General features: G+C 46.7%; 1 protein-coding gene and 1 long non-coding RNA gene across 2 annotated transcripts; both read right to left on the bottom strand.

The window, feature by feature from the left end:
• Positions 1-610: 610 nt before the first annotated feature.
• LOC135827347 (uncharacterized) lies at positions 611-3,911 on the bottom strand. The gene has a single exon (XM_065339859.1). The coding sequence runs from the start codon at positions 3,824-3,826 to the stop codon at positions 1,088-1,090; it is 2,739 nt and encodes a 912-aa protein (XP_065195931.1). The 5' UTR covers positions 3,827-3,911; the 3' UTR covers positions 611-1,087.
• A 5,569-nt stretch (positions 3,912-9,480) lies between these two features.
• On the bottom strand, positions 9,481-11,664 carry LOC135827336 (uncharacterized). Its single transcript, XR_010555396.1, has 2 exons — positions 11,295-11,664; positions 9,481-10,122 (listed from the first exon to the last, which is right to left on the bottom strand). It is a non-coding gene; the product is annotated as an uncharacterized LOC135827336 (long non-coding RNA).
• Positions 11,665-25,129: the final 13,465 nt, after the last annotated feature.

The following is a 25,129-nucleotide window of genomic DNA, read 5'->3' as shown; positions in this document are numbered from 1 at the left end:
GAACACATACACCCACACACACACACACGTGCACCCCCCCCCACCCACCCCACACACACACACACACGTGCACCCCCCCCCCCGCACACACACACACACACACACGCAAATGCACCCCATCCACCCATTGACCATTGTTTTGACAATTTGACGCCCATCACCGGGGGCGATGATAGCAATGCTACAGCAGAAACCATAGCAACTTGTTCTGGTATTTCACCATTCAACAGCTTGCAAGGCTGAAGAATTGACCACCAATCGAACGCGCAACATCTCGATTGGAAATCCCTGCACATACATGATACCACATCATCATATGGGACACACCTCCTCCACCCACGCATACATGCACAAACACACGTACATTCGTTGCTGCCCCCTAACTCTTGCCCCCGCCCCCCTCAGCTCACAATCTGTAGGAGCACGTCTGTGAAGTCGAACACAATCATTAGCCAGTTCACTCGGAAACTCCCCCCCCCCTCCCCCCCACAAACATACATGCATAATAATTATGCACCAGAGTGTGTGCTGTGCCGGTATAACAGGAGCCAGGTAAAATCCTTTCTCCGTCATACCACACACAATGTTGACCCATGCACAATGCCAGTGATTGACATTCATGTGAATCACTCCACGTGTTCTTCACAAACAAACATACAGTCTGCATACCGGTGCACTGCACACAGCCAACTGTCAGTGTAATTCAGGAAACACAGAAGAGACAAGGAAATGAAGTGAAAACATCGTGTCAGTACAAGACACTCAAAATAATATTTTTGTATTGCAGGCAGTGTTTTCAGCATGGCAGCGCTCAAGAAATGAGAAAAGATTGAAAAGTTTTTGAAAATTATCTGCTATATAGACAGGCACCACTGGCAAGGAAAGCTCATACGGTCAACTCAGTGTTTGGCCTGGGCAAGAGGAAAATGGGCTTTGCATTGCCCCGTTATAGGCAAGCAGTTAACTGTAGCGGCTGAAAAATCAAGTTTTGTACAAGAATAGAACACAGTGCTCACCGCCAGAGAGAATATATGCCGGGGCTGGTGCTGGCTATAACCATGGCAACTGTACTTTGTCATAGTTACAATCAGAACCCTCCAATCATCTGGAGAGCACATTCAGGATCATCTACCAGCGGCTGTAGCTCAGACACCAACCTGCTGTTATCCCCATACTCTGGAGAGAAGCAGAGCACACTAAGCTGGCTACACTGGCGAACAGCCTGTACGAACCGGGCTAGTACACGTCGTTTCTCCGATCTAGGAACATACGTGAAGGAATACCCGTGGACATACAGTACACCCAGGTTCCTGTTAGAATGGAGAATTTCCAGAATGATCGTGAGCGGCACATCAGCACCGCGCTCACCACTGCATAACCAGTTAAATGAAATATGCCGCAACTTCCTACATGAACTCAGCGCTCGGCAGACCAAAGCTAAGCCGTCAATGCCGACTTTATTGTAATCTAAATCCACATGCTCCAGGCTGGACGATGCGGACAGAATGGCTGATGAAAAGACATTACCATCGGTACAGCGATTCCCATGCAAAGAGAGCACACGTACATGTGTGTAGTGTGCCAAGCCATTAAGAATGCAGCGCATAGCAGTGCTGGGTAAGCTACACCAATCAAGGTACACTTCCTGCACGTCCACACAAAAATGGGTTGTGAGGAAATGAGCAATGGCAGTGCAATCTAACAGGCTGAGGCTCACATAAAGAAAATTCAGAGAAAAGACCTGAGAGAAGAATGAACAATGGCCATTACAAGATGACGTACCTTGATACTGGCAGTGCTCTAGATAAGCTACTAACAAATCAGCTAGGCAACGGCGTTCTCCCTCGCCACGTGGTGCAGGAGGCCGTATGGGTGCAGCAGTAGCAGCCGGGGCAGCTCCAGGTGCCGATGGTGTCGATATCTCCGATGTTGCGCTTGTCGTCGCATGCTGCTCACAATGCGATGCGGTCGCGGGATCCACTTTACGTACAGCCGACAGGAACACCTCTGCACTCGCCTCCACTGCCTCGTTCTTCCATACGCTTACAAGAGTATCCAGGTACAAGTCGTCCGTCAACTCCATGCCTCGTGGCAGAGCATTGTCGACACGCTGACGACCACGTCCTTGCCCGGCGGTGCCAACCAGCAGCTGATCGGCGAGCTCTTTCATCTTTTCAACTGACAGCGCAGATTTCAGCACCGCATGGATACGGTCCACGTCGTTGCTTTTCTTGGTTGGCTGAGAACGGCTCACAATGTCGTCGAGCAGGCGTGTATCAGTCTGGCTGCATGCACGTTGTGTACGGTCGCCGTCGCAGATTATCCGCCACAGATGCTCCATGATGGCGACTGCGGGCTTTGGCGGTGTGAGCGCGATCAGGAAACGCCAGAACATGGTCATGTGACCGCTGTAATGGCCGACTCTCCTCACCAGCCACGCAGCGTCGTTCTCGTCGTTCAGCATCTCGCTAGACACGTACCAGGCCGCCAAGAACTCCTGAATGGACAAGTGAGCAAATCGATATTGCCGGTCTTCTGTTGAGCTGGTGCTCTTGTAAGCCATCAGCAATCCTAATTCAATTGCTGGCGCGCTTAGTTGTGCCGAAATGACATCCTCCTCGTTGAACACCATCTTTTGCTGAGCTAGCATAGAGAGTGCAAAAGCAGATAGCTCCTTCAACACTTCAACCTCGTCTGTCTTGATGGTGGAAAGCATCTTGTAGCGTTTGCCCGCACGTCGTTCCATGACACGGCGGACAAGCAACTCGTACAGTCCTGTACTGGATTCCGGCAATTTACTACCGTCTCTGTCGTCCATGAACAATTCACAAGCCAGCGCAGCAAACAGAGGTGTACACATTAGCGACATTGTGCCCTCTTGTGAGCGGAGCTGCTCCAGCATAGCCTCGCCTTTCACACCGCCCACCACTTTCCTCACATACGTTGCAACGTTGTCTGGTGAGAATCCAACCACCTCCACTTGCTGTTGATACTCTCCACACTGAGACAGAGTATGAGCATCAGTACATGGTCGAGACGTCACCACCACATGCATATCACCACTACGCCTTCTCAACAGTAGATCACGCATGTATTCACTGCAGTTCTCCAACTTGCACTCATCCAGCCCGTCTAGCACAATGCAAAGACGGGACTGGTTGCTGCGAAAGAACCGGGACATCTCCAGCAGCTCATCTATCTCCACATCCAGACTGGAGAATCGACGTGCCAGCAAGTCGCACAAGCTCGTAGCAGCTTGCACCTCGGCACGTCGTAATTCCACTGCCAATACCAGATCAAACTTTCCACGCCACAGCTCACCTTTAGACCAGAGGTATTCCAGCATGATCAGAAAGATCGTGGATTTGCCACAGCCAGCGCTTCCAAACGCTAGTACATTCTTCATTTTCTCTTCCACGGGTTCTTTGGCACGCGCCAGTAAACCAGAATCAGCTACCTCATGGTCACAGCCCGGGCGTGGCGCGGCCCCCTGATTGCAAGACGGCTCGGTGATAGCGGAGAAAATATCTTCCAGTTCAATGCCACGCTCGGCCGTAGCGACCCTTTGCGGCTGAGCCTCGGAGAACAATTTCAACTGGCGTGCTCGTTCAGAAGCAGACGAAAAGGACGATGACTCGTTATTGAAAAGTTTGGAAAGTTCGTCCTTTGTCAGCAACGTCAAGTTGACAAAAATATCTTTCAATGGGATTTTGGCATCGCTGGCAAGTCCACCGCTAATCTGAATACCAGCCTTCTCAACTGCCTTAGCCAGCAAATCACGGGCAGTTCGGACAGAAGCTGGCAACTTCTGCTCGTCGGACGCCATGGGTCACCGACTGGTTTGTGTCCAAGTAGCTGCAAGGAGCACCAGGCAACAACGTCGTGCAAGGAGACGCTACAAGTATTTTTACTTTGCCTGCATGACAGATGATTGTACGAATCCTGGGTGGTCGGTGTGCGCGAGGAGGTGACGGTACGTGTTTAGCTCGGACTTTGTAGTTGTTGCGTTGTTTTTCCACCACTACAAATCATGCATTTTGTGAAGTCCTGTGGTAATGGTGGTAGGTAGATCATGTAGATCTACATGACATGTACGTGGTGGTGATGGGGGGGGGGAGGGGGCGTAGACAATGGTAGATGCACAAGAAGAAACCCTTCTCATTACACACTGCACTGTGCTGCACTGTAAAATGAGTGAAAAATCTTTTTTTCGAAATATTTTAAAATTATTTATATTTCAGTGCTGTTTTATCTGGTGTGCCATACCGGTATACCCCGCATATGCGCATATGCACTGATCTAACTAACTGTTACTTCTAAGCATTGCCTACTGTAGCTACGTGACACCGACTAGTCAGTACAGTCATGACATGATTGTACTGACTACTACTGCTGCACACCAGACTAAAGTAGTACATTATTCCTGTAGTGCTAGTGATGTCCATGGAGTCGTAATATTCCGACTGTGGGGTAGAGACAGACAGTCAGTACTGACTGTTAGGGAGTTTTAGCAACTTGTGAACGACAAGCGCTCGCAAGTCATTATCCATTACTAATGGATATCATTAGAGAGGTTTTTTAAACATGCATGTTATTTCCCACGTGTGACGCCCAATTTCTTCTCAAATTTGGCTTAAAAGTCCAAAGTTGGACGTGAGCTGCAGGTCACTTGGGTTGTTTTTCGACACGCGAGTCAAATAACGCGACCTGAACTAAGTAATTATTTTGACATCACATCAGAAATACCGTGTTTCTTAACCTGTCCAGTGTGTTTAGTGTTAGCAATGCGTTCACCTCTCATACAACTTTTTTCGGAAAGAACTGTGTATATGAATGGACATCACTAGTTTACAGTCGATATGCGCTAACACTTTACTTGAACAGTAACTGTGTGTGCTAAAAATGCATAGCAGCAGCAGGAGTTCTGATCTTGTACAGAGCGTGTTGTACGAGCGTAGAGGAAATGGAATAAGTCGCGGCTGAGCTTGTCTACCAGGGGTTTTCCCCATCCAGTGCATAGGAAAACAAGACTATTTCCTTCTCATCAATGATCTTCTCACTGCACGTCAGAAGATGGACACGAGCCTAGAAATCATCCACCAGCAAAAGAAAACCACAATGAGGATTTGAACTTCAAGTTGGAGCTTCCCTCTTCTCAAATCACACTCTTTTTGAATAAAATCTTCACGCTGCGCTCCTCGCTTATAGAAATCAAATCAAAAAGAAAGGACTTGTATGCCATAACGAATCTACTGCCTTGATTCGTACAGAACGAGCTCGGCTTGCGGTGCGAAACGAGACTCAAACCCAGGCACCCGAGTTGACCACGGACTCGGACTCGTACTCGTTGACGAGTTGCTATAACCAGGCACCCGAGTCGACCACGGACTTGTACTCGTTTACGAGTTGCTACAACTCTCTACTGACTGTGTAGATAGCAGGGAGTTGTACAGCTGTTCCCATGGTTACTGATCAGTACATAAACAGTCGGTATTGGCTGTGTATAGGGCTTGAAAGTGATGACGTCAAAAACGGCCTGGGAGTAGTAAGTTGACATCAGATTTCTATTTTGGATCCACTAAGGTGTGACTTTGCTATTGCCTTAGTATGTGGGTGCATAGCAACCCACTCATATCTTATGCAGACATGACTTTTACTTCGTCACCAGTTGTCACCCCGCCCCCACTAGCCAAATCAGTCAGTTTCACTGGCTACATCACCTTGCTGTGAGTAATACCGCTTGGAATGTGCTTGGATCCATACAAAAACTGGATCCAGGTGGATCCAATTTTTGAATTTTTCAAATTGTTGCTCTGCCATTGCTATGCTGTGACGTAGCACTTTCAAGCCCTATTGACTGTGTATTGTGGTGTGATCGTCAGCACGGTACATGATGGGGAGTGTGGTCACTTCTCTCAATGTGCTCATCACTCTTGGTCTGGCCTGGCATGCATCATGCAGCAGTCATACAACAATCAGATACCATAATAATTATTATGCATGTACAGATTTATATGTGATTTCATCATCAGTTGGGGATACGTAGGCAAAGTCACAGGTCCTTACCACATGAGTAGTATAGTGCCGTAGGGGTTCTGATCCAAAAGTGACCTTTGACCCCTGGCTTCCTAATAAGGAAGAATAGTCCATATATGGCAGATGACCTTTGACCTTTGAGTTGACCTTTGACCTTTGAGGTGCCATATAAGGCTGAATAGTCCATATATGGAAGATGTCATTTGACCTTTGACCTTTGTGGTGACCTTTGACCTTTCCGTATACGGATGAATAGTCCATATATGGAAGATGACCTTTGACCTTTGACCTTTCCATGTGACCTTTGACCTTTGCTGTGACCTTTGACCTTTCCAAATACGGATGATTGGTCCATAGAAGGAATGTGACCTTTGACCTTTGGGATTGGTCTATATATGGGGAGAAGTGTCCTTATAAGGAAGTTGTACACGGATGAGGTCATATAAGGCATCTTCCATAGTGGGGTGAAGTGTCCTTATAGGGAAGGTGTACACGGATGAGGTCATAGAAGGCATGTGTCATAAAGGGGTGAAGTGTCCTTATAGGGAAGGTGTATACGGATGATGTCATAGAAGGCATGTGCCATAAAGGGGTGAAGTGTCCATATAGGGAAGGTGTACACGGATGATGTCATAGTAGGCATATTCCATAGTAGGGTGAAGTGTCCTTATAGGGAAGGTGTACATGCTGTAGTTTTTAAGGCATATTCCATAGTGGGTGGAAGATGCCTTATATGGCATGCGTATCCTGGTCAGGTCATATAAGGCATGCAGTCATAGTTGAAACAATCATTGAGGGCCTTTCTGTCTGAGGCTTTGAAGAAAAGAAGCATCATGTAACAAAGCTGGGTTCGTACCCGCAACCTCTCGTACGGAAGGCATGAACTGTACCAAACGACCAGGACGACTACACACAAGACCCAAGGCTCAAATCGCCTATTTATACCCGGACCGTAAAGAAGGAAAAAAACGCATCATGTAACAAAGCTGGATTCGTACCCGCAACCTCTCGTACTGAAAGCACCAACTGTACCAAACCACCACGGACGACTATGCAGAAGAGGGAAGGCTCAAATTGACTACATATACTGGGACCGAAGCTCACCAAGGTCTCGCTAGACATCAGCGACCTATCGACAATGTCATCGAGCATGGAAAGAAGGGTGGGTGGTGGTGGTGGGATCAGCATGGCAACCAACAGATGGACAGTCGCCAACAATCACTACCCGGTGAAAGGGAGCTGAAGGCCCCATTTTTGGGGTAAAAAAACCGGGTGCTGTATTCTTATATTTAAAAATCATTTTTCGGGTGTTTGAGGTGGTTGAGGGGATATGACATCATGATTGTACCCCCAATGGTTATACCTGTTAATTGCCTCGGATGGGAGTCGGTATATAAAGTAGATACATTGTTGGATAATGTTTCATTATGAAGATGGTGATGATGTGGGGTGAAGATGGATTCTGATTTTGATATCTTACGTGCCTATGTACGTGAAAAGAGACTTCGTGAAGTAGAAGAAGAACAAGCAAGAGAAGAAGAAGAAGAAGAAGAACAACAACAACAACAACAACAACAACAACAACAACAACAACAACAACAACAACAACAACAACAACAACAACAACAAGAAGAAGAGCAAGAAGGGGAGGAAAAACAGTGTCATCATCTTAATCATGTTGTTCATGAAGGAAGATACGTATGTTCTTCGTGTGGACTTGTCATGGATGTGGTTTACTTACCTGAAGTTGATGTGCATCAGAGATGTAGTTTGATGAAGAAGCCTTATGCTGCACATGAGCGGTTATGTGGTGTGGATCGTCATCTTTTGCATTTTCTTTCGAAAACTGAACTCTTATCCGATCATCTTCGTGTACACCCTCTTCGAGAGCAGATAAGTGCGATGAAGAAGTCCTGTTTGTACAAGAGTCTAAACTATTCTATAGCATTATCCTGTATAGTATACGATACGAATGCGGATGCATTACGTAAACTACATTCCTACTTACCTCGTAGCAATGTGTCCTGGTTGAGGTTCAGTCGAATCATGAAACCTCTTCCTCAGCATTTTCCACTCCTATACGTACTGCATCTCATGGAGTCGACTAGGATGGTGTCTTCATTGCAACTGTCCACGTTGCGTTCGAATTTGCTGCTTTTATCTCCATCTGATATATCTCTTATGACATCATTGATTGATGCTTATTGCTGGGAAACCTATTCACTTGATCACGTGATCCAGAACATGCACACGTTTGACTGCGATCTTATTTCTATACTGTATCAGTTCACAAAGGTGGCGGTATCGTGTAAGGAACCTTTAAAATGAGATGGATTTTAGCGTGCACGATGCTGATTGGTCAAATATTTTTGGTGGGCTTGATTGACTGTATACTACTTTCTACTCCAATATCTCATGATAGTCATAAAAAAATAAAAAAATAAAAAAAAATATTAAAAAAATAATAAAAATAAAAAATAAAACTTCTAAAGAACAAGTATGGGTGGTGTTGTGTCGAGTAGTACGTCCACTGAAGAGTGCTGCCTTGTCTCTTCTGACTCTAGTATCCCCACTCCTACTACTAGTGGAGAATGGGTTGCAGGATGTGAAAAGAATGGAATTGGGAAAGATGAACCAGGGTGATCTCATGTGCACACCCATCAGGGAATACGATTTATTTGAGAAAGAAAATATTTCCTAACCTAATTAGTACAGTGTGTGTGCGAAGATGGCATACTGGGCTACGCATTTCCATAGGAGTAATGGTGACGAGGCCTCCCTCAAACACATGCAAAGCATGCGGAATGACATTGCCGAGATGCAATCGGTTCAGTCCGTGCGCCAGATTCAAAATATCGCACTCTATCCGTGTTTTTTATTTTCCAGAGTCAGTGGACTTTGAACTTTTTGAGCTATTTCTTGAGAATTGTTAGTTTCTAGTCATTGCAAGGTGGGCCTTACAAGGCCCTTTTTCGTTCGAGTTCAGACCTGACACGCCGTCCATCGCCGGATAAGGCAAACTTCTATCCTCAGTTTCGAACGTTTTCTCGCGGGGTGCTTCTGTCCCATGCAGCATCACGTCTTCTCCGACTGTCGAAATTTGAATTTTTCTTTACGCAGGACTTTAGCTTAGTGCCGTCAAGTATTCCAGGCACGCGTAGTAACACCCACTACAACATCCAGAAGAACAAGCCTTAGTCTTTTAGTATGTGGTCTCTCGCCGGTGTCCAAGACCAAATAACACCACAACGACCAATTTTCTAACCTCTGTTTTTCTCGTTATTTACATGTATATGGAGGACAGCTGGAAACATGTAGCACTCACAATGAACACATCAGGACGGTGTAATAATGCCACTCAGCTACACCCTGGGCGTGTATGCATTCCTGTCTGCGAGTTATGCCAAGCAACTCGTCTGGACACCAGTGCACACATCCAACAAATGCAGAATATTGGAATATTTTGGTAAAATAGTGAACGGCGAAAGACAAAAACCCAAATTGCAGCCACCTACAGACTAATATCCACATACGCTGGCTGTGTAAAGGAGTGTCAATGAGAATCTTCATTGCGTTACTACAGAAGTGTATGAAACGGAACGTAGCGGACAAGCTCAAAAGTGCACGCCGAGCCAATATAGGCGGCATTGCAGCACATGTAAGACAGTTATGGACAAACAGGCACAGATGAAGTGTTCCCACTATGAAACGGTCTCAGCAGTTCCAAGAAGTAAGAACAGGACAATAGCATAGAATGATGTCTTTTGCAAGAAGTGCTACGAGGCACAGCTAGAATAAATAATAGTTGACAGCAGTGCAAGCATTCACAACAAAGCTATTACAGCTGATCGCTTGTCACACTCAGATCTGCGATAATCCTCTGGCTGAGCTAACAGCACTACTGGGAGAACACATGGATGTTTGCACACTAGCACAAAGAAGCGAGTCATTCCCCTTCTGCGGAAAGGCTGCAATACCCAAGGTCCTCTTCGTGCTGTTCTCACACAATGCCAAGACGCGTTAATACCCAAGGTCCTCTTCGTGCTGTTCTCACACAATGCCAAGACGCGTTGGAGCACGATCTACCTGAGAAGACACACAGATCGCACAAGATAAGGCAGCATTTTAAGTTTTTAACGACAGTAGGAATAATGCATGAAACACAGAAAGTAATTCAATGGAAAAAGTGCTCCGCTCTTTATATACTATACTTTTCCAATGTTATACAGATAATACACTGAACTCCATGGAAGTGGATTTGGTTGTCCCTATTAGTATAATTGCAGTGGGTGCTGCTTCACTTGAACCATATTTTGGTTCCAGTGAAGCAGCACTCACTGCAATAATTTGCAGAAAAATTTCTCAATCGCATTGTCGCGCATCGCGTCGCAGAAGTGATATCATACATCGCGCTTTAGAATGTTGGCATGGCTGGGCATCACTGCCGGTAGTTCTGCCAAGAGGACGTAACCCGGATTATTAACCCCTGGTGGATCGGTTACACACAGAAACGCAGCAGGTTCGAGGCAGTGTCTGCATGCGATACACCATGCACACAAACCTTCATAAGGCTCTTATGAGAAAAAGCGCACTTTCAATCTGAAAACCACAGCAGATCGTTGCGCACTGCCCCAGCCGGTACCCCAGTTTGTCGCTACGTAATGTGGGCAGCAAGCCCCTTCAGACCCCTCGTGCAAAGTTGCATGCTCTTGGGGCTATGGACTCTTGGTTCAGCCACCAAAATATTATGAATGCAGTGGAGCTGCGTCAGCGGCGTACATGAAACGAGACAGCATTCGGTTCGTTTTAATCGATAATATCGACAGAGAATATATTATTACAATGACACCAAGAGAAGCTTTCATGGCAATTAAGGCCAGCATGTCCATCCGCAGCCATGCAGCAGCAACAACGAGGGTACATCTCAAGAGAATACAACTACAAGTCCATACCCACTAAAATGTCATGCAAATTTTACAATATACAGAGTGTCAAGACATACAAATTTCGCACTTTCGGATTCCTCAACAGTACCATCCTAAGCACAGGCACACTAAACGGGAAGAGAACACATTTATTTATGACATCGTATTCCTTTGGATGCTTCTTTCTTCTTGTTGTGCTATTTTCAACAAGGCAACACTTGTGCTCGTAAAAATACTAAAAAACAATTTTGAGATTCCACTTAGTGCCATCGGTTATTCCAGGCAGGAATGCTCAAACCATTATCATCTCTCTACACAACAATATGTACTTACTAAGATCCGCCATGAGAGCTTGGTGTCCGCAGCTCTTGGAAAGCTCAGCTCGTCTACTTCTCGATGCCAGTCGGCGAAACCAGCAAATCGTGGAGAGCAGTTTCTTCCATAAATAAAGCCCAAGATGGCGTTTGCGATTCAAATTTTCTACTCGGCGTCAAAGCACAACATTGAACTCATCATCTTCCATTGCTGCAAAGGCAAAGGAGCGAAGACAGGCCGCGAGAAAGGCCAAAACAATTGCCAAATTTCTCCCCCAACTGCCATTGTCGTCATCATCTTCACCAACACAGTTTTGTGCAGACTTTTTCCCGCGGGATCGGACCCAGGAAAATGAAAACGGCCCACTCAGTGGCCTGGCGCACGGACTGGGTTGTGGTAGTCCGTGAGCCAAATCTCAGAATCGGCTGTTTTAGCATCGACCGTTGCACCCAGAGAGGGACAAATCGTCCTTCAGCACACCGCTTCACGATGGTATCCTGAAGCGATTTCCACTTGTTGGACAGTTCGAAACTGATCCAGGGAGGTCACAGAAGACGCCAAACATCCAACTTTGCTCACTGACAGCAGCGGCCATTTTCGCCTTCTTCGCTTGATTTTTTTGCGCTTGTTCACGGATTCTCATTTTTTGAAGCCATGAGCAGGTACCACGAGTGCACATAACGCGGAAACCAGTGCACAAAACTAGATTCGAATTTTTTTGCCGCTGAGAATTATGAATCGGGATGCAAACTGCATCAGTGCATGCAGCAAAGTCAATACTGTTTGTAGTTACAATGCAATCGTTCAGAACTGACTTCCAAGAATGTCCTAAATATCTCTCGACATATTTGTTCACCACTTCCTAGGCCAATAGGCGTAGTAGACTGTAGTGAGTAACCTTCTGGAGCAAATGACGACTGCCCCGAGCATGAACTTCTTTTCATCCTGTTCAAGGTCAAATATTACTCAGTTTGCGTTGAAGAATAACACTAATTCGTGAATGGCCGAACTGAGAAAACCCTCATGATTTCTCTTGGATTTCGTATCCCAAGTTCCTCTACTTGGCTGGATAAATCGCCTCTTGACTTCATCATACTGGACTGGAACTTGTAGATAATAGCGAGCAATGAATTGGTGAGTGAAGTATATTTCAAAAGTAATAACCACTCGATTACTGAATAGTAGTGAATACGTAGAATACTCCAGTATTATAATGATATGAACACCGAAGCTAATGTGACATTACAGTAGTACAATAGGAAGTACGTCACCACTGTTGTAAATGCACGCGCTGATCCTATCCAACCTGACGGCCAATGCAAGAGGTTGGAATTGGCTATTGATTTCCTCACACACTCATACAGCACCAAAAGCTATCTGTCATTGCTCATTTTCAACTCAACATAACACAGTTGCAAATCACCAGGTGCACATCTTGGCACATAATGTGTGCTGTCGCAGTCCACCGCAGAACATAGTAATCCACAGATACTACCGATATAAGATGATGTCACATACATACATGTACATACATGCATGCGCGCACGCACGCACACACACACACACACACACACACACATGAAGCAGCTGAAGAATCCGAGTATGCAGTCTCCCAGGCACGCGCACACACATGAACCAGCTGCCGAATCCAACTATACAGTCTCCCAGGCATGCACGCTCGCACACACACACACACATGAACCAGCTGCCGAATCCACACAAACACGCGCGCGCGTGCGTGCGCACACACACACACATGAACTAGCTGTCGAATCCGACTATGCAGTCTCCCAGGCACGCGCGCACGAACACGCTTATGCGCACGCGTGTGTGCGCGCACACACACATGAACCAGCTGCCGAATGCGACTATGCAGTCTCCCAGGCACGCGCGCGCGCGTGCGCACACACACACATGAACCAGCTGCCGAATCCGACTATGTCAGTCTGCCATGACTGCGAAACCAGCGAAGACATACGGTGCATTGGCTGCTGCCAGACTGGTCTGCTACAGGTTTGCGACTCTCTTGAGTACACTTGTGGCATGGCAGGCCGCTCTTCGAAAAGGAAATGTTACAAATACTACACTGAATCCGATCACGGGAGGCCGGCTGTGGCGGTGAAGCAATTCTGAATGCTGTACGCCACTCTCCTCGCTGCTGTGCAGTGTCGAACCAATGTCCTTCAAGATGTAAGTGATGGATGTCTCTTCGGACAACATCACACCAATGCTGTCGGGTTTCACACACACACACACACACACACGGCGCACACCTTGTCGACAATTGCGGAATCTAAAACCCACCAACGACCTGAAACACGGATCGCACTGGCCGCAGTGGCTGTGGCAACACCGTGCCCCAACACCAGTAGTAGCCTGGGGTGGTGTCACCAACAAAGGAAAACGCCTAGCACGCACATGCACGCGCGCGCGCACACACATGCACGCTCGCACACACATGCACGCTCGCACACACATGCACGCTCGCACACACACATGCACGCGCGCGCACGCACACACACACATGCACACGCACGCACACATGCACGCGCCCACACACACAAACACGCGCACACATGCACGCTCGCACACATGCACGCGCGCGCGCACACACACAAACACACGCACACCCAGAAATGTGCACACAAACACGTGCGCACACACACACATACACAGCTAATGGTACACAGTAGTATGTTGCCCGCAAAGCAGCCAGGTGCTCTGGCTTGGACCTCCAGCAGCGCTGGTTTCGCCCTCGCTACTTGTCGTCTTGCCCTCTCCAGTGCTGCCTGCAACAAAACATTCCCTTCCGGAAACTCTGGGTGGACCAGTTCTCCGTGTTGTGTTTACACCGTGCTCTGCTTTCATAATTACCGGTATGGCATTCGTTGTTCGTATCAACCACTAAGCTCCTGGTAGGTGGCCCCTTACTGGCCTTAGGATGTGGCTCTGGGTTCACTACTACATGCACATCACTGTCAGCAAGTATAGACAAAGCAAAATCAGAGGCACTGGTCTTCTCCAGGTTTGCAATTGCTATCACATGCGTGCAATTGGTGTAGCACTTTCCATGATACCAGCCATACCATTTACTCCTCCCTGAGCTCTTGTGCTGGCAGAGAAAAGCCCAGATATGGTCGTCCTTCTCTCGAGCAGCGCTGACGATGCGACACCAACTTGTAGTCTCCATATTACTCACTGCAGGCTTCTCGTTTTTACTAAATTGGGCGCTGTGACACAGACACAAAATTCCAGCAATATTACTCCGCTGGGCTGTCATTTGCCACTTCGTTGCCGTCAGCTGCCTCATCCAGCACCTCGCTGCCACTAGAAACGTCTTCCTCGTCTTCCATTGTTGTCAAAACAACATCAATGTACACGAAAGGAATAAACTTCAATAAAGTGATCACAATATCCCAAGTCGATATTGTCGTCAACGTCGTCATCTTCTAAAAAATAAATTATTTTTCCTCACTCCACGCGAACTCGTGTTTTGCGCTTGCTCATACGACGCACACCTCACCACTCGCGTAAAAATATTTTGTTCTCACGGTGGAATTTGGTCGAGAAAAGAAGCCCTCGCGAAGGTCTCTGGATCGGTTCTGGAACGTCCAACAAGCGAAAACGTATCCTTTGTGATGTCCTTGACCAACACTGTAAGCGGCGATTTGTCCATCCGAGAGTGCAACGGCACTTGTGATTTTGAGTTTTGGCTCACGGACTATGGGGAACGATGACACCGAAAACACCTTGGTTCATGATGTGGAGAAACTGAAAGAGGAGAAAGCCGATGAGAGCAATGTGCAAGATGTGGAAAACAGATCTATGCGCTACACAGATCAAGCCATAGCAGCTGATGAGCTGCACGTTAAAACAGACGGATCCGTGCCCATGGATGCTAACCTCGACATGAACGAGCATTCCATCTGTAATTTGACGTACGACGATAGCTCTTTGACATGTGCTGTCCCTGCCGGTTGGGTCAAGAATGAAATCCGTCGATCATCATCAAGATTGCAACACGACATCGACGCTGTGCGCAAGATGAAAGGTCCTCGTGGTGATCGGGGATTGGGATGGCTTAGCGGAGGTGATATGCCACTGAACTCTGTAGGGAGAAACGGTGACTTCTATGTGGATGCAACCACGCTCATCTTGTACAAGAAATTCAGCTCGGAATGGATGGCTTTCGGTCAGCTTCATAGATCAAGAGGTGAAGCTGGTCCACGTGGAGAACGTGGATTGATCGGTCCTGAAGGTGAGACTGGACCTAGAGGAGCTGATGGACAAGGTGGTGAACGCGGTCAAAAAGGTGATCAAGGAATACCTGGTCCAGAAGGTCCCAGAGGTAAAGTTGGACCACGTGGAGAACGTGGATTAGTCGGTCCTGAAGGTGAGATTGGACCTAGAGGACAAGATGGGCAAGACGGCTCACAAGGTGAACGTGGTGTCCAAGGTGATCAAGGAACCATAGGCCCCGTCGGCCCCCAAGGAACCATCGGTCCAACCGGTCCTCCAGGAGAAAGAGGTCCCGTGGGCCCCCAAGGAACCAGAGGCCCCGTGGGTCCGCAATCAAATCAGAACCTATCCGATCCGTTTCATCTACTACCTCTCATTCGGAGAAACGCCTACCTCTACATATACTCTCATCCTAGCCGATTTGAATCCGTCACCAGGGTAGGCAGAAACAGATACAGAGGTGTAAATCTCGTTGACTTGAAGGACAAGAGAATCATCGTGAACGACATCGACATGTTCCGAGACGGTCACTTCTACCTCAACATTTCACAACACGAGCAAGTTTCCATTAGAGAACGATTCGTCAATCTGTTTCACGACAACATGTCTTTTGCAATGTTCCAAGTCATTCAAGTGGATGCACCTGTCCCTAGAAACATGGTGTTGAGGGCATTCGACATCGATACTGTCGGAAATTTCACCTTGGATAGTTTGTACGTGTTGTTCACTGCCACCCACATAAGTGGCAACTACTTCACGGGTTCCGGCTATTCATCATTCAACCTACCCGTTTCGTCTTTAGCGAACCGATTATCAGGGGCTTTGGATAAGCCTGTGTCGAGCATGACGGATCTCTTGGGTACAAAGTGTGTCATAAGTTACGCTCGGAATTCAGAAGGCCTATTCACTCTATACGTAAATTCCAACTTGGACACGGATCCATTTTCCAGAACCAATGGAATCGAAGATTGCGATTATCGCATTGGTGGTACTCAATTCTTCAACGGCACTACGTCAAAGTTGTTCTGTCATTTGCACTTTGTCGAGAGTTTATCTTCTCACACAATCCAGCGCATCCACACAGAACTCATGGCACACTACAATACCTGAAAGTATTAAGTACTTCGATTGTACATATAATATATATAGCACACATGCTACTCTACATTCTTGAGGTGAAAATGAAAAATAAAACCTACCTATAGTGATTACCATCACAACATCAGAATGTCTGTGATACTGACGGTGGCGAACAACACGTCGGGGGTGAGCAGGGGATTGCACAAACCGAACTTTACTCTAAATGTGAAGGACCTGGATACGCGCGATAAAGTCCTGCATGTTGAATCGGCTCAGTTTGAAGTACACTTTGAGAACATAGACGAGGCAACGAACAAACTCTATGTGGTACATGGTGAAGAAGAAGAAGAAGAAGAAGAAGAGGATAGACTGTCCATCAAGACGGGAACATACAGCGATGTAGACGATTTGGTGTCTATAATCAATGCCACTCTGAAACGAGCAGGACACGGAGACATTGTGTTTTCCTACTCTCGTCACACCAGCCGCATAAGTGTCTCGGTACCCAGGAAGAAACGGTGCTTGTTGAAGAAGGACTCACCCGGATTGGTGCTGGGTGTGGGCACTATTCTTTAAGCCATACACGATCGAGGGATCTCACACGTTCCCGTTCGCTGTGGATCTGACAAAAGACAGACGACTTGTTCTGCTCTACACCGACCTCATTGGACCTGCTGTGGAGTACGAAGACAACACTGATTCGAGGGTGTTGAAGACCTTTCTCATTCAAACCCTCAACGGTTTGAATAACTACGTGTTTGGAAAAGAAGACAAGCGATTGCTGCTTCCACACGAAAACGTGACTAGCATTTCGTTTTGGTTGAAATTCAACACCGGCGAACACATCACTTCGGGATATCCCGTCTACCTTGATCTTCGGATCACCAGCACGACTTAGATGGATCTTCCAGATGTTCGTGTCCGCCACGTGCGAGACATGGTGGAGGATATAGCAAAACGAAAGGAATTGGAGAGCGAAAAGGTGCGTTGCCTGGAGAAGTACGTGATTTACAACACCGCAATCTTGTCCTTTCTCATACTCACTCAAACCCTTCTCAATATTCTCCAAGGGAGTGGTGTCGTATCTGGAGAACATCGCATTCGAATCATCGCCATCAGTAGCACGATCATCGGCGTGATCATGGCATGCATAGGCAAACACGTTCTCGACACCAAACGTCAGCTCGTCACGTGTATCGAACAACTGCAGCAGATGGAGAGAGCTGAAGACGCGTTCATGTTGGAATTGGGCATCACTCTGGAAGATGGGAAGCTCACTAACGAGGAGCATCGACGATTGATAGCGATGATGAACGACTTTCGCAAGACACTGGATATTGGATCGTTGAAAAAATTCGCCCCTATTATAATGCGACTGGCAAGAATGGCACAGCTGGGAGATATACTGACCACAAGCTCCGGAGTCCTTCACGGGACTCCTGACCAACACGAAGATCGTTCAGAAGAACATACTCGACAGGACGGAGAAGAAACTCTCGTTGCTTGAGGGCAGACGCGGAGTATGACTCTTTTCCACAGCAGATCGATCACCACCATCCCTGAACAATGAACTGGACATCTCGTCACCGAATTTCATTGCTCTCGGGGAGAGCTATTTCATCGTGAAAATGCGCTATAGTGTCAAAAACAATCTCGATAATCAGCCTGGAGACTATACGCGATGGGTGTGCACCACGTCACCAGCCTTTTCGTGGTTCAAGAACATTCGAGTGGAGATCAACGGAACAGAGGTCACGCAATCGAGTAAAGTTGCCGACATGCAGATGGTTCAACATATCCTCAGTCTAATGGAAAGCAGCAGCGAACGTCTTCAGTACGTTGACTCGGATCTCTACGGTCTACAGAAACTGGATCCGCAAAGAGCATTGAGAGGTGTGGATTTATCGCCCTATCAACTTGGTGTGAAGCGTAAGCATGGCTATGCCTTCGAAACAAACGCTGTACACGCTGATGCAGCACGAGCACCGGATTTCGACGCTAATTTCACACCCAAGCGTGCACCCACCGTCGAGCTTGTGACCAACGAAGGCTTCTCCAACACGGTACAGGAAAATGCACTTCGGGCAGCCGTTGGACGGTTTCAATACAAGCTGAGACCCTTCCTACCGTTTTTCAATCAGGGCGATGCTTGGTTACCGCCGGGTACACAGATGAAGCTTCGCTTTGATCTACCCCAATCCGAGCTTTCCAGATACATCATGCTTAGCGATCAGGGCGGTGGTGGCAACAGTGCTCTGAGTGTCGGTGATATTAACATCGATCTACTCCAACTGGACTTTGTGTACACTACCTATCGCATGGAACCCAATCTTACCGATCGTGTACGCCTTCCCAAGCAACTCTATTTCCACACGTGGTGCCCTCGTCTCATACAAAAGAGCATTTCAGATGATGCTGGTACACTGGAACTGCTTCACAATGCAGACATACCACGCAGAATGATCCTGTTCTTCACGGATTTGACTCATGGTACACAACCAACATTGGCTGGAGGCCAAGCATCACATTCTTCGAACAGACTGGCCATGATTCATGCAAATCTCAGTCAACTTCGCGTCACTGTCAACGACGAGACGCTCTTTGACAACCCGCTCAAGTTCCAGTGGGATGTGAGTCGTAATACGGAAGGACAATACTTCTACGATTACAACAAATCCTCCTACCTGCGTGGCTACAATCTGGTTCAAGACTTTTTCGGCAAGACGTATGGAACGCAAATCCCCATCACTGCTGCAGATTACTGCAATCACTACTTTATGGTGCCTATCAACTTGAATCTGGATCGGATGACAGACAATCCAAGATCGAGAGGAAATCTGTCCATCGACTATCAATTTAACGACGTGACAAACGCTCCATTGAGAAGACCTAGCGAAAATGGTGCCTCGATCAAAGTCAACCTTCTCTGCATGGACAAGTACCTGTACACCATGAGCAAGGACGAAGGCATCAAAGCCGAAGTTGTATAAATTAATTCCGATCTAGTACTAAAAGGGCATCATGGAAGGTGGTGACCTAGAGACCAGACATCGTGTCTACGGTGGTGATTTGAAATCGTCGAGTCGACAACACGGTGGTTTCTTCTGGAAAAAGAGCTTCTGGAAAAACCTTATTGGTGCTGGACCCGAGGAGATGGACAAGCAGATGGCGGAACCCATGACAAAACAAGATGATATGCAACGCGGTGGACTTGGACCCTTGGCTGCCATGGCAGGAATGACACTTCTTCCCATGCTTTTGGGGAGAGGAGAGTCCGGAGACATCGTGGAAGCACAAATGAAAACGGCTTACAACCCGTCCATGCACCGAGGTGGTCTAGCCATTCCACCAGGATTAGCCGCCAAGGCCATACCACTACTAACCAATCTGGCTGCTCCCTTAGCCATGGGTACCATGGCATCACTAGGTGATAACGTAATGGATAAAATATTCGGTAGGGGAGTAAGGAAGGGAAGATCAACAGGTACCACGAAGCGCGCTAAAAGTCGTCGTCGTCACGCTCCGAAGAACATTCGGCAACGAACACCTCGAAAAACCAAAAAGCCAGCTCGTCAAATTCTCTCCAAAGGTCGCAACACACGAGGAATAAAGAAACAAGGAAGGGCCTTGTTCAAGCAATTAGGACATCGTGCCCTGAACGAAGCTTCATCATTCCTGTCTGCACCACCACCACCACAGAGATCACTGACCCGTCCTGAAACCCCATTTGCTCAAAAAATTCGACAGAACATTAACAGTGCAGGACCGTCTTCTCTGAGTTCCGCTCACATCGGCCCATCCTTCAACATCTGATCATGGACTTTATCTCGCTCCTTGGACAGGAAACCGAGAGGAAGAAAAAGGCTAGTCCCGTAAGGAATGACGATGTTCCATCCACGGTCGCTGCTCGACACAAGCTGCACGTTCCTGGTCTTCAATTCGAGTCTAAGGATTGGTTCACGGAAATCATTCCTGCTCTGAAATCCTGGGGACAAAACGTATTGTTTCTGGGACAGAGCAACATGGGTAAATCCCACTTTCTCATCAAACTCCTGAAACGCGTGCAACCCGAGCGTATGGTGGTCATCTCCAACACGCCGGCCGATCAGTATCGTCTTCCAAACCTCAAATCCTTTAAGCATTACAGCATCATGCCCGAGTGCATCGAAGACATGGATCTCCAGCCTAATACCTATGTGATCATTGATGACATCAGAGTGATGGGTTTGAAGCATGGTAGTCAAAGAGAGTGTCTCTACAAGTTCTTCACCATGTACAGTCATCATCATAAGTTGAACGTGTTCTTTCTCTCTCAGAGCTTTGATAACATTAAGGACATGAAGATTAATGCAAACTTTATGTATCTGTTTCGCTTCACCGATAAAAGCAACATCAAACGTTATCTCAATACTCTGTTTGGTGGTCTGTGTACGAAGTCATTCATTATCTTTAGATTGTATGAGAAGTTATTGACGGTGTGTCGCAGGCCTATCCTAACCATTGATTGCTCTTCTAATCAGTACTACACGTATTGCGAAGACACTGCATTAAAGGTGTGTTTTGAACGAGAGAGCTTGGAAGCTCAGGGCCCTGCGCTATGCTTTGTTGCCTAGCTCATCGCGCATGTTGTTAGAACTGATGGAAATGCTTTTTCCTTTGATTAGCTACATCATTGTATTGCAAAAACGTTTCAATGAGATACTGAAGTACAAGTAACGTCTTCTGCATAGCTATGGGACCGGCGCTGACTCTGCCGATCACGGGCGTTCTGGAGTCGACGGGATGTCTGTCCTAACGTTTTCTGGGACCGGCGCTGACTCTGCCGATCACGGGCGTTCTTCTTCTTCTTCTTATTATTATTATACTGACGGCAACTAACATCCATTCTGATCGCATTTACTCGTCTCCCTACTTCGTATTTCTTTCCAGAAAATCTCCCCATACAGCAGGGAGTCGTTTACATAATATGACTCCCTGCTATACATCTACATGACTGTACGTTATAATTATTATGCTATCGGCCTACATGCGATTCCCGGGCTGGTCGACAGGCGGCCCAGCCAGCCTGCTAGTGGGATCTCGGCCTCGCACACAAATCCACACAAAATTTAATGGTACTGCACTGAATGCATTCCCCCCATACACTTCGCATATAATTATACTCATTCTCTTGATGGTACCGTACTCTTGATGGTACGGGACAGGTACGGGATAGCGCCAGGCATGTCGATGGCACAAAGGCTGCGTTAACATGAGAAATTTCAACCCGGGTCGAGTTCAGCCCTGGTTGAAAGTCTGTACGACAAACAAAAGAGGTAGTAGTAGTAGTAGTAGTAGTAGTATTCTTTTATTTTCCATCGGAAGCCTCAACAGTGATGAACACAACTCTTAAGAGGGCCGATAACAGAGTAGAGGGGTGTGGGGTGAGAAAAAATAATAATAATAAGAGATATTGTGGTGAGCGTTTACATGAAAACAGTTGACCCGGGTCAAATACTGATATGCCGCCAAAAGTCCACTTCTACAGTCCTGTATGGTCACGTGAATCCGTTCGCGCGAAATTTGCATCTGCAGTGCCGTTCAAACCTGGCGCGAGATACGCACAGAAGTACGTTTGTACGATTTTCTTGACCCGGGTTGATTTCAACCCTCCCCTTGGGGGGAGGGTTGAAATCAACCCGGGGCGAAATTTCAACCCGGGTCAAGCGCAATGCGTCATGTAAACGCGCCATTCACTTTGTGCACATGGCGGGTTGAAATCTGACCCGGGTCGAACTCAACCCGGGTTGAAACGCTTCATGTAAACACAGCCAAACAAACAAAAATATTGTGGCCAGCTGTCTTTGCTGGTACGGTACAGTACGGGACAGATACGGGATAGCGCAAGGCGTGACACAAACAAACAAACACACAAACAAACACCAAATTAAAGCTGTGTGGACCCTGGCTAGCGCCAGGCGTTACTGAAGTAACGTCTTCTGCATAGCTACGGGAATAAACCCCTGGTTGATGTGTGTGTGTGCGTGTGTGTGCGTGTGTGTGTGTGTATACGATCGCGATACATGTAGTCGATAATAGCTGAAATGTTAGCCTGAAAGCTAGCCGAAACATTAAAAAATAAAAATAAAATAAAGAAAAAAAAAGAAAGAAAAAAAATAAAATAAAGAAATAATAATAATAAAAAATAAAAAAAATAAAAAATCCAATAATAGCCGAAAAGTTAGCCCAGAAGTTAGCCGAAATGTTAGCCTGAAAGTTAGCCGAAATGTTAGCCTGAAAGTTAGCCGAAATGTTAGCCTGAAAGTTAGCCGAAACATTAAAAAAAAAAAAAAATAAATAAAAAAAAAAAAAAATACTCAATCTGCGGACAGCATGCTCTTTCGTTCTAAAAATAAATAAATAAATAAATATAATAATAAAAAATCCAATAATAGCCGAAAAGTTAGCCCAGAAGTTAGCCGAAATGTTAGCCCGAAAGTTAGCTGAAACGTGAAAAAAAATTCCAACCATGAATAAGAATGGAGCATCTTACGGTGAAATTTTCCAATGGGCTACCGAGCAGTATACAAAGAGTGGGGCTCAGAAAGGGATCTTTCGTGATACCCAAGCGGAAAAGGTTGCAAACCTTACAGTTTATGTCAAAACATCCCCAGCACATCATCAAGAAGAGAGCAAATTCGTGGGAAGTTCTCGGTATACCACCACTGATGCAGCAAAAAGGAGGTAATAACTACAATAGCTACTTGAAAAGCGTCAAGAAAGTTCTTTCTCAAGTGCCAGATCACAGTTTGAACACCTCCACCCTGTTGGAACTGCAAGCCGATCCGCGTGTAAAGCGTCTATATGACACCCACTTCAAAAACAATCCCGATCACATCAGTTACCCGTCTGTGAGAAATGTGATTGCATCCAACATACTCAACTATGATTCCACTACCGATCAAGTTCGCGATTCCGTAGCAGATGTCAGGAAGAAGAGAAAGGCACCTTTAACATCGGTGCCTTTCAATCTACTACAAGATCATGAATTTGACCGATGGATCCTGCAAATCCTGGACAGTTTCCTCCGGCATACAAATATACCGGTAACCTTTTTGAAGAGCGACTATTTCACAAGCCGATCACAACTGCTGCAACTCTACGATGAAGATCGACTGAGGTTCAGGAGTCGGGTGGAAGCGGCTGCGGATGCCCTGAAGACGCAGACGCTGGACGACTACACTACTCTGGTGAACGAGACGAATCGCATCTACATGTCCAGGTACCCGTTTGCAGCCATAGCAGGTGCCATGGGAATCGACAAACACGTCGATGGGTTCCTTCGATCGGAACGAAAGATTCATGAACTAACCACCCTGGTGCTAGCTGTACCGGGATCACAGCTCAAGTTTCAAGATCTCAACGATATGACTTCCACCTATGGTAGAACAACAGAAGCAAAATTGATCCATCCCGAGCATTTCATGATCAGAGCACAAAAGGTGATGGTGGACGATGCATCATTCATTCAACAGGTGCTGAAGGACAAAAGCAGGATCACTCGTATCATCAAGGATATCCTGAGCGGACGCTCCATGTGATCACGTGCCAAATATTTTCAGGCTATGATCAAGAATGGACTATCCTCTCAGCAGTGCCGATATCAAAGGAAGATTGAATGGTGTCGGAGGGTTCGTGGGCTGTACGAGTTACGACCTCTTGCCACCCTTGAACAATGGAGACTTTTGTATCGTCAACACCGACAACGTTCTACCGGTGTACGATGCAACGGAAGGCGGACATCATTGGTTGACCGTGTGTCGCGAGCAAAACGTGATCTTGGTTTTCGACAGTTTTGGACGCAGTCTATACACTATGGAGCAAGATTACACTGAACCTGCACTGTGCGATTTCTTTAAAGAAGCCTACGCAGACTGCAAGATCATCACCAACACCCAAGCCGTTCAAGACAGAAGCACAGCAGTATGTGGATGGTATGCCATATTGATGGGAAAGCTATTTTCCAAATATGGTCTGGATGAAGCACTTCGAATTTTCCGAAGAGTCTTTGATGATGACGAAAAGCTGGAAAACGATAAACTGGTTCTCAGTTTAGGTGTCTTGCAAGGCGGTGGTGGAGTCTTGTGGGACACCAAAGTGCAAAGGGCAATTCATGATGGAAGACCGAAGAAGAAGAAGAAGAAGAAGAAGAAGATACAACCCGCACAGTTCAATACGAAACTGGCTAACGAATTGCACAAGCCCAGACGAGTGCATTTCAAAAGACGCAAGGTGAAGAGCAGAGCAATTGACCATATATGGAGTGCAGATCTCGTGGATATGCAACGGTTTGCCCGAAGCAATAAGAACATCAAATTCCTGCTAACAGTCATCGACTTATACAGCCGCTATGCCTGGGCAATGCCTTTGAAATCGAAGACGGGTATCGCCGTGAGAGATGCGTTCGATGAGATTGTCAGTACATCCGGAAGGACACCGTTAAAACTCTGGGTAGACGAAGGCAAGGAATTCTACAATGCCCCCATGAAACGATG

This window comes from Sycon ciliatum, chromosome 11 (genome assembly GCF_964019385.1).
Source record: "Sycon ciliatum chromosome 11, ocSycCili1.1, whole genome shotgun sequence".
Taxonomy (NCBI): Eukaryota; Metazoa; Porifera; class Calcarea; order Leucosolenida; family Sycettidae; genus Sycon; species Sycon ciliatum.
Note: the sequence above shows the minus strand (reverse complement) of the source record. Positions and strands in the feature narration are given on the sequence as shown.